This window comes from Oncorhynchus nerka, linkage group LG19 (assembly GCF_034236695.1).
Source record: "Oncorhynchus nerka isolate Pitt River linkage group LG19, Oner_Uvic_2.0, whole genome shotgun sequence".
NCBI classification, from domain to species: Eukaryota; Metazoa; Chordata; class Actinopteri; order Salmoniformes; family Salmonidae; genus Oncorhynchus; species Oncorhynchus nerka.
Window position 1 is genome coordinate 28,062,569 of NC_088414.1, and position 18,151 is coordinate 28,080,719.

Consider the following 18,151-nt stretch of genomic DNA (forward strand, 5'->3'; position numbering starts at 1 on the left):
CAGTTTATGCAAAATTCTTTATTTTTTCCAGAAAACCTGGATGAGTCATTATTGGTTAGAATGTCACAATGAATATGCAATTGGCAATAGATCATGAAATCTAGTCAGGGAATGGATGGATTACCACATATTAGAATTAATCAGGCTGTAGAGTGATTAGTATTTTTTGCGTGTGAAAGAAAGCTATTCGGAATACAATAACTTTAAGTTTCTTAAAACGACAAAACAAATACGAAGCATTATTTAAATGTGTCAATAAAACACACATTATACAAAAACACAAACTCAGAAACAAACAAAAAAATGCTATGGATTCACTCTCCAAACACACAGGCATTAGTAAGCTTCAGTGCAGCAGTGTATTTCAGATCAGTGATGTCACCACAGACAGTGATGTCACCCCAGACAGTGATGTCACCCCAGACAGTGATGTCACCCCAGACGTGTGTGTCAGGCTTCTCCTAAGCCTCGGCCTCTTCTCCATCAGCGTCAGCATGGACATGGCTGTGTGTTGCCATGGGAACCCCCTCGGAGGTTACAAAGGCCTGGTGGCTACTCCCCATGGTAGGGACGCCTTCATACGCCACCGTGGTCGAACTCTTAGGTTTGGCCCTGGAGGGGGAGAGGAATTATAGGTGAAACACTGCACCACACATTTCAATTGTATTATTGTCAATGAGTTCATAGTGCAGCCCAAATCATAACCACTCACTGCATCTCTGTTTCCTTGATATCCTTGTATTTCTGCTTCTTCATGGAGTGTGTCATGTACAAGACAATAAGGATGATTAGGAGAGCTCCAAGAAGTGCTCCAATGACTGCACCAGCAATGGCCCCATCACCTAGCTCTGTTAAAGGGCGGGTTATTGGTAAGATTAGTTACAGCAGTGTGTCTACAGCAGTGTGCAGATCATATAAACAAGGAAAAACAACATCACATATGTTACCCGTACCATGATTGAGCTCCACAGTGCAAGTGGCAGATCCCACATCATTAGAGGCACTGCACTGGTACTCTCCAAACTCAAACTGGGATATGTTTCTAATATACAAGGATCCTATTTTCGGATCTGAAAAGAAAAAGAAAGAATAAAAAGTTGAGCAAAAATGCATCAGAGCACAAAGGAGTGATGGAGAAAGGAGGAACAGTATGACAACCCACCGGTGTACCCCAGCACAGGTTTATTGGTCTTGTCCTGGTCCAGTCTTGTCCAGGTATAGGAGGGGGTGGGGCTTCCCTGCTCACTGTGGCAGGTGAGGGTAACCAGGTGACCAGACTCCACCTCACCATGGACAGCACAGAACGGCACAGAGGGCATCTCTTACAGACCATGTGATAGAGAGAGAGCATGTGTTAACTTTATGTAATATGCTGCAATCTGGACCCAGTTGATCCAACTACCGGTAATCAGAGAAAGCTTCCAAAGGGTACGGCCAAGTTAGACATAAAAAATCAACACTTGCACTGGACCAGTAGCTAGCTATTTGGTCTAGTAGTTTGACGTTGGAATGCAGAACACTGAATGCCAGTGCTTGATACCAGTCATTACAGTGATATATTCAATCAAACATGAGCAGTCTAGCAAAGATAATGTCATCCCCCTGAGTGTCTCTAATGCTTTGCTATGGTTACAATGGTGACGTTGTACATCATAGTACTTGCAGTGTTTACGGTGACTAAAATGACACATTTATACAACAGACATGACCAATTATAGGCAAGTATATGATTTGTAAGATGAGCAGCCATTGTGGATTGGTACAATCAAATGTATAAACAATAAAAAATAAAAGACCATGTCCATGTTAGGACAGAATACAGTGTACTACCTTCCCCATAATGCTTCACTACAAACCCTCTGCTTTATCGAACTGGGAATCATGAATTAAATCGAAAATAGAGTCATGTGTTTCTCCATTCTATTCCCGAGGAGTACGAGACATGTCGGGAGGTGGTCTTGTACTCCGGTGTTTCTGTTCTCATTTCTGACACTGACAATGAAGATACTAGTCTGCTCCAGTTCCCATGGAAACTACTGTGGATACTGAGGCCAGCAAGGTTGTCCTGGTAACTCTGTGAATGAATGGAATCACAGACGGCATGTAATTCAATGATCACAAAACTCAGATCAGGAAAGACAGGATCTGGTTGTGTGTTGTGTTGACACTAACATAGGAAGAAGGATATACGCTACTATTTCATTATTATATGTGACTTACCTAAAACAGAACTTACCAAGAATGTTGACAATGATAGTTGCCTCAGTCTTCCCACTGACATCAGGGAAGTTGCGGACTTCACAGGTGTAGGCCCCTGCATCGGACACTTTCATGTTGCTTATTGTTATTGAGGCATTGTTGGTAGAAGCTGGAGAGCTGGGAGGCTTCAACCTGCCTTCATATGGTTTGGAAATCACGCCCTCTCCTGACTGAGAGTAATACACCTAAAAAGTAACAGCAGAATGTCTTAGAGCCTACATAAATCCACTGGAAAACCACTTCTTACCAAAAACACAATTTGTGCACTGATTGACAGATTTCGTGTTGATATTTCAGAGACGGCTTCTGCACACAAAAAAAACGAGGTTTCCTCAAGGGTTATTTGGGAAGGGTGATGGTTCTATGTGGAACCATACTGAGCCCTTCAATGGTTCTTTGCAGTTCAAAAAAGGGTTCTTTCCTCTTTTTGTGATAATTAAAATGTAGGGGCTGTGGCTCATTAGAATATTTTGGGGCGTGGTTTGAGCACAGCTCTTTTTGTGCAACCAGTTCATCTAATCTGCTGTGTTACGCTACTACACTTAGTGATATGGTCAGTAACAGTGTCTATTAAAAGACTCATGTATGGTCATGTGTGAATTGAGAATGGTAGATTAAGTCAGTAGTTCTACATTTTCTACTCAGGGACCTCCAGCTGTTCCAGAGCTAGCACACCTGATTCAATTAGTTAATGAACACACTAATAAAACCTATTTAACAATATAATATGTCTTTTTAACCACAACTGTATGGTTCTACAAAGAACATTTGAGATTGAGAAAAGTTCTTTATGGAACAATTCTCCGTAAAGGTTCTATAAAGAACCTTAAAAAATGGTTCTATATAGCCTCAAAAAGGGTTGTAACCATAGCAGAAGCCTTTTTTGGGGATATATAGATCTTTGTAAAGGTTCTTTGTAAAACCTTAGGAAATAGTTATTTATAGCACCATAAAAACTTATAAGCATGGTTCTTTATAGAACCTTCCAAAAAATATTCCATATACTACCAAAAATGGTTCTGCTATGGTTACAAGCCAAATAACCCTTATTTGACACCATATCGAATAATTCACTTGTAGTGTGTGTTTGGAGGGCAGGGAGCCACTGGTGCTCTGGTGACTGGGCTCTTTGTTGTCTTAACAGGGTGTTTCACAAACGAACTCAAGAGCTGCCGCCATATTGAACTAGTAGCCTACCTAACCTTTTATTAAAATACCGAAGCACCAATCCTTCCCTCTTTGAAAAAAAAGGTTATATCTATAATCTTAAAGGTTTCTTTGGCTGTCCCCATAGGAAAACACTTTGAAGAACCCACACTCCTCAGGGAGTGTGACAATGTGGCAACATAAGACAGAGTGAAGAAAACCACAAAGTAACATCAGTCTACGTACCTGCTGTGGCACCATGGAGGTTTTGGAAACAAAATTCCACTGGATGATGAGGTCACTGGTTTTCTGCTCAGTGGTAACAAAGGTGCACTGGAGAAGAGCACTTTCACCCTTTGTCACGTTCTCAAACTTCTGGGGAACCGTCACTGTGATTAAATGCCCACAACCTAAAAAAGGGTTAATAAATATATTTCTGTACTTTTATTCGGTTTGAATGTTATTATTTAATATCAGATTACTGAAATATCATTATTATTATTTATTTCATAATACATGAACACGTAACTCACCCATCATGCCGAGCAGCAGCACCATTTTCAGTGTGGAGTACATTTTAAAGGAAATGTTGGTGCGTATTTCTGTCTCCTTCAATAAGCCAGTCAGGAGTGGCATTGCTCACACTACCTCAAAATCCCTCACCTTTTCAAGTTCTTACCTATCAACTAAGTTGTAATGGGCAACGCCTAGGTAGCGCGTACTGTACAAGCTTGTGGGGACTCTGTGGTAGTGTACAGGCTAATTTTGTGCCTGTAAACATTATGGGGGTGTTCAAGGTATGTGCACAGCCTTGTTTGCCATATCACCTAGACTGGGCGGGAATACTCTCTGACTTTTATTTTTCAAAATGTGGATTTGCATTTCCAAATTAGCGCCATTTGTTCCTACTTCAATCTCTAGACTTACAGGGAGGCCATGATGTCTGTGCTAAAGAATATAGGTCACAATTAAGTGTATATTTTTGCACTTTACACTATCAGTTGTACTCTACACAGTACAGTACAGTATTTATTTGTTCTGTTTTCTCCTTTTAGTCTGTTAACCTTATTGCAGTGGCCCACTAGTTATTGACAGTGACATTGACAATTATTCAGTACTTGGGCTGATGCTCATCTCTCCCTCTTATATGCTCTAAATGTACCTTGTAAGTCATTCTAGGTCAGGGCTTCTGACAAAGGAATGAATGTAATGTAATCTCCACCTGGCCTTTATCTCCTGCCCTGAGAGGGAGTGAGCCAGAGCACTACAATACGCTGCTTATCTCTGGGGAGTTTACTCCCCGCCGTTGGCACTGAGTTATTAATGCCAGTTTCGCCCGTCACTCTGCTCATGCTAAGAGCTCGACACGGCGGTACACTCTTAGAAAAAAAGGTGCTATCTAGAACCTAAAAGGGTTATTCAGCTGTCCCCATAGGAGAACCCTTTTTGGTTCTAGGTAGAACCCTTTTGGGATCCATAAAGAACCCTTCATACAGAGGGTTCTACATGGATCCCCAAAAGGGTTAATTGTGAATAATTATAATAAAGTGACATAAGAAATGAATGATGTGGAAAATGTTGATCAGCAGTGAAAAAGGGGAAGGGGGATGTAGAGGGAGTGGGAGGGAATCAGCTCATTAGGCACAGAGCTCATATACGTCTGCCAAGGTGTCATACCATGACCATCATCAGGATGTATGAAAATGACCATCATAAACAGCACCAGAAATGTTAGAGCAAAGTGTGTCCATGTTACAGTTCAAATGTTACCATGTTACTATGTTTCAGTTACCATGTTACTATGTTACTATGTTACAGTTACCATGTTACTATGTAACTATGTTACTATGTTACTATGTTACAGTTACATGTTACTATGTTACTATGTTACTATGTTACAGTTACCATGTTACTATGTTACAGTTACCATGTTACCATGTTACTATGTTACAGTTACCATGTTACTATGTTACAGTTGCCATGTTACTATGTTATCATGTTACTATATTACAGTTCAAATGTTACCATGTTACTATGTTTCAGTTACCATGTTACTATGTTACTATGTTACAGTTACCATGTTACTATGTAACTATGTTACTATGTTACTATGTTACAGTTACATGTTACTATGTTACTATGTTACTATGTTACAGTTACCATGTTACTATGTTACAGTTACCATGTTACTATGTTACAGTTACCATGTTACCATGTTACTATGTTACAGTTACCATGTTACTATGTTATCATGTTACTATATTACAGTTACCTTGTTACCATGTTACTATGTTACAGTTACCATGTTACTATGTTACCATGTTACTATGTTACAGTTACCTTGTTACCATGTTACTATGTTACAGTTACCATGTCACAGTTACCATGTTGCTATGTTACCGTTACCATGTTACCATCTTACTATGTTACAGTTACCATGTTACCCTGTTACAGTTACCATGTTACCATGTTACTATGTTACAGTTACCATGTCACTATGTTACAGTTACCATGTTACTATGTTACAGTTACCATATTACCATGTTACTATGTTACAGTTACCATGTCACTATGTTACAGTTACCATGTTACTGTGTTACAGTTACCATGTTACCATGCTACTATGTTACCGTTACCATGTTACTATGTTACAGTTACCATGTTACTGTGTTACAGTTACCACGTTACTATGTTACAGTTACCATGTTACTATGTTACAGTTAACATGTTACTATGTTACAGTTACCATGTTACTGTGTTACAGTTACCAAGTTACTATGTTACAGTTACCATGTTACCATGTTACAGTTACCATGTTACAGTTACCATGCTACAGTTACCATGTTACCATGTTACTATGTTACAGTTACCATGTTACTATGTTACCATGTTACAGTTCTGCTGGGTTGTATGAAAATGGATTCTGACCATCGTGAATAAAACCTTATCAAACGGCATGACTAAACACACACAGTAGGTACGCTGAACGAAAACAAAACAAAAAGGTTAATCATTGACATCTCAAGGGTCTTACTGGTGTGGCCCTGCTAGCTCCTCCTCTAGTCTATGACAACTGAAACTCAGGAGTATGCATACACGGTGCTTTGCACTGAATGTGCCATACAGTATGATTACCTGCAAAGGCATGGAGAGAGTGAGGAACGAAGACAATGTTATTGTTGTTGGTTTTTAATGTTCTTGTTGGAGGTAACTTTTTAATGCCCAACAAAGACTGGATCCCTGTTATAATTACAAGAACTGTTTGTCAACAATAAAATCAAAGAACTCAGAGCTGCCATCCTTCAAAAATATTTTGCCCCATCTGTTGTCTGACTTCTCTATTCTTAACATCTTTCTTTTTCTTTTCAGACCATGGTCAGGAATCCAATGGAATCTGAGAGAATCCCAAATTCTCAAATGCAAGGAATTCGGATACTCTTGAGTTGGTATTCACAATTTCCCCACAGAGGTTGCAGGGCCTTACCAGCTAGAGACTGCAGGCCCCTCTCAGCTAGAAACTTTTGGGGCCTCCCAGCCAGAGACTACTGGGCCCAGTTACCATGTTACCTGCAGGGCCCTCCCAGCCCGTCCAGGGAATCAAGAACCTCTCCTATGCATTCGTGCCTGGGTATAAGGTGATTGACAGGTCATCAATCAAAAGACGCCACAGTTAGTATGATAACGAAGAGGAAACATTCCAAAGACAACAGCCTCACATGAAAACTACTCACAGATACTTAGTTGAGCCACACATCTGAAAGAGCTTAATGTAAATTACATGGGCATTCATACCAAATAGGGTATAAGCAGATCCAACTAGCTATGTGTTTCAGTCACCGAATCCTGAAGAGAGCCCAGGGCCTTGCCCAAACAGTGCTGGAAGCGGAGAAAGATTGTGGTAATATTTACGACTTGGTAACCAGTCTGAGTGGTTACAGAGGCAGTCCTACGGTCATGCCGAGCCTGGCTGTGAAGATGTCCTTACCAGTGGTACCAGCCAATGTGGATCCAGCGGAAGACCCCTGCACGCTGGTCCTACACCCCAAGAAACGCTGGGAGAGGCCCTGTTTGGCTAGTTTAATAAAGCTATCTATTAAAACTCTGCTTGTGACCTCTTCTCTCTCTCTCTGTCCATTAATCACGCCATAAAAAGAGGCCCTTAACTCTTTCAGGAGTCGTGACGTTGTCTTAAATTCCAACGTGGCCCTTGTTCATGTTTGAAACTGCTCTCTTGCACTCATTGATTTGTATGGTCTCTTAAAATGATCCCAATCAACTAAGTGTCAATGTTTAGTGATATGATAACTATGCTGGCTCCCTGAAACGCAGAGAGCAGAAGTGCCTGACTCTTACTGTGCTTTGATGAGAATAGTAGCCTGGAGGACACAGTGTGCAGGTCTGCCCATAATTACTTATAATCATCTCATATTAGATTTGATTAGGTAACAAAGACGTTGATTTTGGCTGCTGTTGTTGTTCATCCAGAGCGGCTGGTAAGAGATTTGATTTAGCGGCGGTGTAGTTAGATAATCTACCAGCAGAGAGCAGTGTTAGCTGCTGAATGATGAGTGAGAGGGAAGGCCATTTGGGAGATGGAGGTGCGGGGAGCTTGAAGCGAGCGATGACAACAGAGACAAGAGTGCCTCTCTGTCCTCAACATGGCTCACTCCTTGCCCCTCCTCCCATCTTCCCAGCAGCCTGGGGAAAACAGGCCAGACATTTAGCATGACTTCGCACTGTCCCCACAGCCACTGAAAGTACCATCTACACAAAATAGAGATAGGACACATTGCAAATTCACATTTGTGACAACACACAACTACACACAACCATGTACAAACTCTCAGCCCCCCACTGAAAGCCAAATGCAATGCCACTGAAATATTGTCCTGCATTGCTGTCAACTGCAGGGTGCAATACTGTTCTACTGGGATTGTTGTAGTTATTTAGTTTGAAGCAAGATAAAATAAGAGGAACATAAACAGAGACAGAGTCAGCCTTTCTTGTCTTTTTCCCATCTCTGCTATTCCAAGTGTATTTGTAGAGGTCTCTTTATATATGCTGAATAAATAAGGAAGAGAGCATGAGAAAAGGAGAGAGATATAGAGAAATAGAGAGAGAGGAAGAGAGAGAGAGAGCTAGGGAAATGGGAAGAGAAACACATAGATCCAACAGTGCAGCGATGGTCACATTGTATTGGATAAAAGAGCTGTGTCTTCATATTTTCTTTGACACATTCCGTCTCCACACCCCCTCATTTCTCCACTCTCTCTGCTCAACCCCAAAACAGGAACTCCAAAGGCAAAACATTTCAAAATGGATGGACATCCCTGAGTGAAGTGACCTCTCCCTCTGAGAGACAAGATACACCGCGGCCAAAATCAGAACATTGATTCTCCAAAGGAAAAAGCAACAAGGACATGTATTCATAAAGTAACAAGTTAGAAAATAGGTTTTTACTGAGACCATTTTGATCTCTAATTTGATACGAAGGTTCTTTGAAAGACCATAGTTACCAACGTGTGTTATCAATAATTGGGAGTTGGGGATACGACTGTAGATATGAAGTCGTAATTTTCTCTCCCACTACTATAGCACATTCCAGAGAAGCATGATGAGTCCTTTGGAAGTCTTGAATATTTCTGGCCTCTAACAAGATATGTCATTCCCTGGAGCAGTTTTCCAAGTCTATTTATAAGTCAAAGGACAGCAAAGATCTGTCTCCATGAGATATTTGAATAGATGATGCTCGGTGGCTATTTCAAGCAAATTGTGATTTGTGCTTTACAACAATGCAGGTGTGCTTTACATCAGGGGTAGACTGGGACCAAAACTCGGCCCTGGCATTTCTAACACACCGGACCATTTTTGTTGTTGAAGCCTCGACACCTCAACACTCCTCAAAGCCCACATCATCAGCCAGATAATTATAATTTTGCGGGGAAGAAAATTATGCTTGACAGGCCCACTGGGCTAAACACAGACCAGCCCATTTGGCATTTGTCCGAAATGCCAGATGGCCAGTCTGCCCGAGCTTTACATTTTAAGCAAACAGCTCCATTCATCACATATGATCGCATGATAGTGTCAGGCCAATGATGAGCACAGTTTCTAATCCATTGTCATGATATTGTCATCATGTATACAACTATACACTGAGTATACCAAACATTAGGAACACCTTCCTAATATTGAGTTGCATTCGTCAGGGCATGGACTCGATAAGGTGTTGAAAGCATTCCACAGGGATGCTGGCCCATGTCAATTCCAATGCTACCAACAGTAGTTGGCTGGATGTCCTTTGGGTGGTGGACCATTCTTTATACACATGAGAAACTGTTGAGCGTGAAAAACCCAGCAGCGTTGCACTTCTTGACACAAACCGGTGCGCCTGGCACCTACTACCATACCCCATTCAAATGCACTTACATTTTTTGTCTTGCCCATTCACCCTCTGAATGGCACACATACACAATCCATGTCACAATTGTCTCAAGGCTTAAAAATCTGTCTTTAACCCGTCTCCTCCCATTCATCTACATTGATTGAAGTGGATTTAACAAGTGACATCAACAAGGGATCATACATTTTCACCTGGATTCACCTGGTCAGTCTGTGTCACGGAAAGAGCTGGTGTTCTTAATGTTTTGTATGCTCTGTGTATGTGTGTCCACCAATGGTAGAACAATAGTTTTTTACATGTCATCTTGTAAAAATGGGATATTATCACTCAACCCCAGACCGTGCAGGGTTATGGTTAGCTTTGGTTATGGCACAATAGATCAAAATACATCACTGCAGTAGAAAGTGTAAAGCCATGAAGCTAAAGCATCCTCTGCTTTCTGGCCCTTTTCTGCGTTGTTTCCCTCAGTGGAGCAGTCATCCATTTCTGGCCCATGTTAATGCATCCTTTCAATATTTGATGTTTTTATATGGAGTGCTGACAATAGAACACGGAAATGGAGGGCACATTTTGCCGATCTAGTTCAATGGCTCTGCGTCCATATTCTTAACAGAGCGATGCACTCCAATCCTCTGAGTGCTTCTCCTCTACTGGGGCCATTGTCAAAGTTTAGAGGCTCTGTGTGTTTGTGAATGAGAATCTTTGTTTCATGTAAGTATCAATGTGCTAGCTTCACAAGACACTGGCCACATGCTCTTTGTCCTCAACAATCTCTCCAAATACCTTCACCACTCCAGATACACCAACACAGGGAACTGGACTTTGCTACTGTTTAATGACTTGTAACTTTTATTTTATAGGACATATTTTTTAAATATTTTCCTTCTTAACTTCTTAAAGCATTGTTGGTTAAGGCCTTTGTAAGTAAGCATTTCACTGTTGTCTTCAGCGCATGTGACGAATAGAACTTGATTTGGAAAATGAACCAGAGAACACAAAATGATCTTAAGGATCAGAGACAACAGTTAGTGCTAGGTGTCTACCTTAAAGTCTCCACCTCTCTTCACACAGAGTTTGATGTTTGGCCCACATGGGGTATGAGGGTTAAGCAGTGCTATGGCTTGAGTTGAATAAGGGGCAAACATCACACTTCTCAGTAGGAGTCACTTTGTGTCTTTATTCAGGAAATAGGCCATGAATGGAGGTATCCTCTCATTAATGTGTCATGGTTGTAATCGAATTAAAATCTCCCTTGTCTTTTTCTTTTACTTGTTCTCAAGTCTGTCTTCATATCCCAACAGCCCTTATGAGAAAGCAACACGCCAACAAACAGGTGAAACCTCCCACGACAGCTTGGAAATGCAACGGGAAAACTTATTACATTTTTCAATCGATTTTTTTTGCAACTGAGTATTTTATTTACCTTTTGGGGACTAACACAATAAAATAAATTCATCAAAATGTAAATTAAACAATAGATATTAGTCCTCAAAGGGCAAACGAAAAGACATTGTCATTCTTTACTGTATAAGCCTTTATTAGTCAAAAGTCAGTTGTTTGAATGATAACCATTTTTATACCACATACTTTTAACACCTTGTATTTTTCTCAAACACCTAAAAAAAGCTGATTGACACTATAACATTAATTGGCATAGACAAAAAAGGAAATACGACTTCATATAATAGAAATGTTAGAAAAATACCCCAAATGAAATAAAACACCTCATTAGATAACTGACCAAAATAAAGAGCTCAATGAGAACAAAACAATTACAGTACAAAAACTAAATGCATTTTACTTCCAGGGCAGGTTGCAAGTAGAAATACATTTCCTTTTTATGAGAAAACCACAACTACAGTAATAATAACAATCCAAAATGCAACAAAATACAGCCAATTACAAAAAATATATATAAAAAAATAACAATAATAATACTGATTAAAATCTTTAAAATAGATAAGGGTCGTTGGCCTTTAAATTTGTTTAGCCAATTTTTTACAGAATTTTCCCCTAGCTATCTGTTTTGCAAGTATGTTTTCCCTGGTAAAATCTCCTTGAAAGAGGGAGGTATACTGATGTATAATTGGGACTCAGCGCAACCTCCTGCAAGTATCATCATAATCAGCAGCAGATCAGAACCCCCCAGTCCAGAGGCAACTCATTTAAGAGAAACGGCTGGGAATACCCACTCAGCATGCAATCCCATGGCTTCAATTCAGATGCTACTGGTGAGCTTCCTTTACATCCTTTGTAGCTGGAGGGTGATTGATGTTAGCGCTAAAGCTAAACTTGATAAAACTACAGTTTGCACTTGGTGTATCGATTCCAAATTGTATGTGCTACACATTAAGTAAAAATGATAGATAGGTACATATTATTCATGTTGACCATGAATCATATAATGTACATTCTATTTTGTAGTTTTTCTCCAGCTTTATTGAATGTATAGTTTGCTTTACAGTGTTTTGTCAAAGCTGGCTGTGAAACAAGTGCAACTAGAGCATGTAAACACTGGGTCCTTCCTTTCCTGGCTGTGAGAATGAAACTGATGAACAGTGTGGAATAGAAAAATATGAAAATAAACCTTTCCAAACTTAGATCATGCAAAACAAAACCTTTATATTCTCTCTTTTTTTTGTAGGTTTTGTTTGCAGAAATATGCCACTGCTATAGAAGCTGTCCATTAGCAGTGAAGCTAGCTGCTTTTATGAACATCCCTGTTTTTTTGTTGTTCATGCATTAAGAAATATTAAGCGAAAGATAACATATTTACAGTACAATTCACATGTAATTACACATATACACAAGAGGCAAGAAAATTCCCATTGGAATGAGTTCAACAGTTTCTTTTTGCCTCCACTACTCCTTGTACATTAACGTGTCAACTAAATAGATGTGTCATAAGCAAAATAAATCCTCACATGGAAAATGTGCTTCCTCCAAGCTTTCAAAAAACATGCATGTGGTTTACAGACTGTAGGTGTGAGTTCAATGTAATGAGGATATTTACGGCCAGCATGCAAGGGTTTCCATACGGACCAATCATTAGTTATTTTCTGTCAAATTCACACGTTTTACTGTATGTTACAGGAAAGAATACCCGTGGTTATGTGTGAAAAAAGAAAGAAATGCATGAGCTATCTAGTGCATTTAAATGAAATTCAGATCAAATGGATTATTTGGATTATTTCCAATCAAAAGGGCAACATCTTCTACCTTTACTTGATATGTTCACTATGCCGTTTAAATGCAAATGCTAAGCTAGTACATCTTCCCCTAAATTGTTTGTTGAGTCGGATAGCTTTATGTATTTTCTTCTTATTTTTCAAAGCTTTGTATAGTATGCTTTTGTAAGACTTGTTTGGCACTTTAAACAATTGAATTCATTGTATTGCCATTGAACATTTACCCAAAATGACTTACTTGGCCAATTGGGGGTGGGGAGGTTTATCTACACTGAACAAAAATATAAACGTAACATGTAAAGTGTTTGTCCCATGTTTCATGAGCTGAAATAACACATTTCATGAACTGAAATAAAAGATCCCAGAAATGTTCCAAACGCACAAAAAACGTATTTCCCTCAAATTTTGTGCACAAATTTGTTTACATCCCTTTTAGTGAGCATTTATTTTTTGCCAAGATAATCCAACAACCTGACAGGTGTAGCATATCAAGAAGCTGATTTAACAGCATGATCATTACACAGGTGCACCTTGTGCTGGGGACAATAAAAGGCCACTCTAAAATGTGCAGTTTTGTTACACAACACAATGCCATAGATGTCTCAAGTTTTGAGGGAGCATGCAATTGGCATGCTGCCTGCAGGAATGTCCACCAGAGCTGTTGCCAGAGAATTTAATGTTAATTTCTCTACCATAAGCCACCTCCAATGTTGTTTTATAGAATTTGGCAGTAGGTCCAACTGGCCTCACAAATGCAGACCACGTGTATGGCGTTGTTTGGGCGAGCGGTTTGCTGATGTTAACATTGTGAACAGAGTGCCCGAAAGTGGCGGTGGGGTTATAGTATGGGCAGGCATAAGCTATGGACAATGAACACAATTGCATTTTACAGATGGCAATTTGAATGCACAGAGATACCGTGACGAGATCCTTTTTTAAAGGTATCTGTGTCTAACAGATGTCTATCTGTATTTCCATTAGATAGAATAGGGCTTAATGCATTTATTTCAATTGACTGATATCCTTATATGAATGTAACTCAGTAAAATCTTAGAAATTGTTGCATGTTGGGTCTATATTTGTGTCCAGTATAGCATGACGTTTGATATCCAGTGGGCTCCATCCATCCAGCCCTTAACACACAATAGCTGGGAAAAATGTGTAGTGCTCGTATTGACCACTGAGAGATGAAAATCTATAGAGCTCAACATTTTATCTACAGGCTGTGGACAATAACAAAATAACAAAAACTGCAAGATGGTGCCAGATCTAGATGCTTCCTGTCTAAGATCTGTTTGGACATCTGAGGCTACTCTGACGATATGATCAGATCTTTCGATGTCTCCAATGAGAAATTAAGGACAAAGTGAACAATATCTTACAGTAAATGCAACATGGCACTGGGTTCATTCTGAATTCTGAAGGCTAAAGCCTATACAATGCCATCTTAACCATGACACAATCCATGTTAAAACCATTCACGACACTATCAAACCTACATCCTTATATGTGACACCACAGGGGTCGTTTGCCAAAAGGAGATGTATGGTTACAACAACAGTTATGTCATGTTTATGAAGTATTATGTAGACTAATCTGACATAGATCAATTGGGTGCAGAAGCTCCTTCAAATCTGACGCCAGGTTCCTGAGTAACGGCGAGTGGCGTCATACTTCGGCCTCCTACAGATTAGTATCATCCACTGATTCTGCTTTAGATTAAACAGAAACTCCCCTTTTTAACCTTTAGTCCCTGTACTGCTTCATTTTCTGCTGTAGTATAACCTGGCACTGCAGGTTAGATTTAGTGCAAACTCTGGTTACTTTCTCTCAAATGTGTTGCAGAGGCTAATCGTCAACGGTGGCACAACTACCACTGTGACAGGTAGAATATTGGAGTGGCATCCAACCATATAGATCCTATTACATTTTTTATCATTCTTAATTCTATGCATCCAATTTACTGGGGTGAAAAGTGTCAAGATCCAAGATCTCGTCTCTGCTCCATACTACAGATGTAGGATCTTAATTTGATCACTTTGTTGCATGAGAACTTTCCTGCAGTGTGTGTAGTGTATTTGAGGTTGAAAAAGACTCCTGAAGTTTGTCATTTCAATTTAGAAATTTCAGACTTGATTTTCCTTCTGAAAAATGTATCAACCCCTACAAAAATGTCCATGAATCATAATCCACATTATAATTCACATTTCCTATTGCTGCAGGATTTTTTTTCCTGCTGTAGCAAACAGACTCAAATGAAGATCCTACATCTGTACGCTCTCTCTTTTTTGCATCTCTCACTCTCTCTCGGCCCCGTGGTGCATCCTGTCCTGTGCTAGCCTTCCATGGGGCTTGGCGCTCCCAATTAGAGGTCCGTATCCTGCCTGTCTGGTGCCAGCCCGGCCAGGGGATGGAGACGTTGGAGAGAGAAGCTCTTGGAACTTAGGGGAGCCCATCAGTGAGCTCTGAGGAGATTAGTCACTGCAATGTGCAAGGCACTAACTGTGAGGCTCTCAACATTTTCTCCTCTCCTATCCTCTGGAATGTCCAAAGGACCCCCCATCTCTTTTTTTGGCTACCTCTGTATCTGATCTGTGACTTTGCTTCCCTCGGTCGTCCAGTGCCATTTGACTATCATGCAAACGCAGTAGGTTCTGATTCAACAATGCTCTAGATGTTTCAGTCATAACCACATTTACAACACAACTTTAATGTCCATAGTTACAGCCAACAACGGAAATGTGTCTTCTGCTCTCTTCATTTAAATCTTGGAGGAATCTTAAAGGAATTTGTCATTCCCTAGCATGAATAATCAAATGCACTGCACTTCATTGCATTGTTGGATCGAGGCGATACTAGTTTGAACATGGAGATAGTCTGTAAATGCCTGTTTTAATGTATGAATGCATTTGCTCTCCTCTTCACTCTAGACAGAACCAAATAACTTTCTCCTGTAAAGTTACAGTTTGGATCAACATGGCATCAACCCTGCAGTGGACATATCATTGGTTAGTGGATCTGAGCCGATGGAAATGAGTGACTTTAAGAGCAAAATCAAAAAATTGAATGGGGATTATAGGCCTTTTTGGTTGTCTCTTTAGTTCATGGCTATTTATCACACATCTTGTCTTGCCTCTAGAAACTTAGAACCCTTTCTTCAGATTCTAATGATGTTTCTGATCTTCTGGGTTTGATCCTCCGTGACATTTGAAGGGTGGGTGGGGTCTGCAGTGTTTTCAGAGGTACCGAGTGTGAGAGGTTGAGTTTTTTTGCTAATCCCGCCCCCCTGCTACAACCCTTAAATAAGTCATTTGAATTTAAGACAGGCATGTTTCATAGGAACTATAATATCAGTACCCAACATTCTAAGGGTGATTTTTTTTTTTTTTACAGTGAGAGTAGTCCAACAACAGGTCACACAATGCGATGAAATGTTGATTTCAATATCAAACAAATAAACAATGGCGATATCTCTTTTTAATGCACAGTATTTTTTCTCACATCTTTATAGTGGAATAACTTTAAATAATTCACTATAGTTGTCTTTCCTTCCTTACAGAACACAAATCTGGATATGAGGCAATGAATACTGGATCTACAGATGAATCAAGCACAGGAAGTTAAAGAAAGAGTACAATTATATTTTCCAACTATGTCCTTGAGGATACTGGATGACAAAATGTACTGTATATGTCTATTTCTCAAACAAAATGAGTAATTCATACCTGTGAGTCTTTTTATAATAATGCGCTAACTCTAGAACAAGTGACACTCTCCCAAAAACACAATATTTTCAAGTAAAAAAAATAATTACAATAATCATCATATTTGTAACCATAATGAAAACACCCCAAAGAACTGCTCTAAAAACAAACATGAGAAGAGAAATTAAGATAAGTTTGCACTGACTCTGGACAGGAAAACAGTGATCTAACATCCCATCCTGATGGGCCCCAATGTAGACCAGCATTGTACCAGAGCTGATGTCCCATAAAGAGAACAATGTCACTCGAAAGTATCCAAGGAACGACACATAATCCAAACAAGGTTGCTGTACAGAGTAGAAGTGGAGAATTCCTGCATGTTATCCATGGGAGATGGGGGGGGGGGGGGGTAAAGCTGGATATAAGGGACTCTGCCGATGCCTGAACACACAATCCACCTCTGATTTGATGAGCTGCAGTAGAGGACGCTGATTACAGAGTATCAATAAAAAGCCAATGAGAATCTGAGACATCTCTTCTCTCAAGAGCTTTCGCTTTCTTTTTAGCAAAAATATCATGCAGTCTTTAGTTCCAAAATCCCCCAAAGGGATTTGATGGTTGTTAGTTAGTTAGTTCGTTTGTTTGTTTGTTTCAGGAGAAATTTCAAAGGCTTGAAATGTTTCTCTTGCAATTATTCTTAAACATTCAAGTCATTGTAATAATGCTTTATACAGGAGAAAAGTCCTTCAGATTTACACACACACACGTGTATATAGAAATATAATATATAGAAATATGCATATACATATGTATCAACTTGTACATGTGTATACATATTTTCAACTGTATCAAAGCCAATTTAATGTGCTCTCAAAATATGGCCCATGATTCCTAGTGGGATGCACATCAATTCACATAGTACAACCAGTAGATTAGGTTGAAAAATCCAAACATGATGGGGAAAAGGACCCGGGACCATTTGTCAATGGTGCTGACATCTGCCAGATTAGGGATTTTCAGCTTGAGCTTGGAGGAGCGCCGTCGTAGCCGACAGTTGGCCCTGCTGCGCATGGCGCTGCGGTCCAGTGAGTGGTGGCTGAAGCCATGGCGGGGAGCCATGGGCTTCCTGAACTGGACCCCGGAGCTGTCGAATGACATCACTGAATTCCGGGAGTCACTGACACTACTTCCCACATCTGACGGCATCACCTCATTATTCATCTCCAATGTGGTGAGCAGGATGTTCCCATAAGCATCCACCTTGGAGGACAGAGGAGGGGAGAGGGAGAATGTCAAGGAGAAGCAGAACACGGTGACATTACCCCAAACTGCCCTAATAATAATAATCGACACGCACCCACCCATTTCATTTTCATTTCCAATTTTCAAGCTAAAGCAAATGTAATGATGATGTGGAAGGAAATGTAATCTTTTCATGCCTCTTTAAAGAA

The 18,151-nt window shown here is 40.0% G+C and overlaps 2 protein-coding genes across 2 annotated transcripts in view; both read right to left on the reverse strand.

Annotated features, from left to right (window-relative positions):
* On the reverse strand, window positions 1-4,184 carry LOC115101299 (V-set and immunoglobulin domain-containing protein 1-like). Its single transcript, XM_029620671.2, has 7 exons — window positions 3,939-4,184; window positions 3,652-3,815; window positions 2,237-2,444; window positions 1,163-1,321; window positions 954-1,070; window positions 713-848; window positions 1-612 (listed from the first exon to the last, which is right to left on the reverse strand). The coding sequence occupies exons 1-7, from the start codon at window positions 4,039-4,041 to the stop codon at window positions 462-464; spliced, it is 1,038 nt and encodes a 345-aa protein (XP_029476531.1). The 5' UTR covers window positions 4,042-4,184; the 3' UTR covers window positions 1-461.
* A 12,067-nt stretch (window positions 4,185-16,251) lies between these two features.
* The window catches only part of LOC115101300 (gamma-aminobutyric acid receptor subunit beta-4-like), a 50,574-nt gene continuing 48,674 nt past the window's right edge, over window positions 16,252-18,151 (reverse strand). Inside the window, exon 10 of the mRNA XM_029620673.2 lies at window positions 16,252-17,960. Within this exon, the coding sequence (XP_029476533.1) occupies window positions 17,607-17,960 (354 nt within the window). The 3' untranslated portion in view covers window positions 16,252-17,606. The remainder of the gene's footprint in view (window positions 17,961-18,151) is intronic.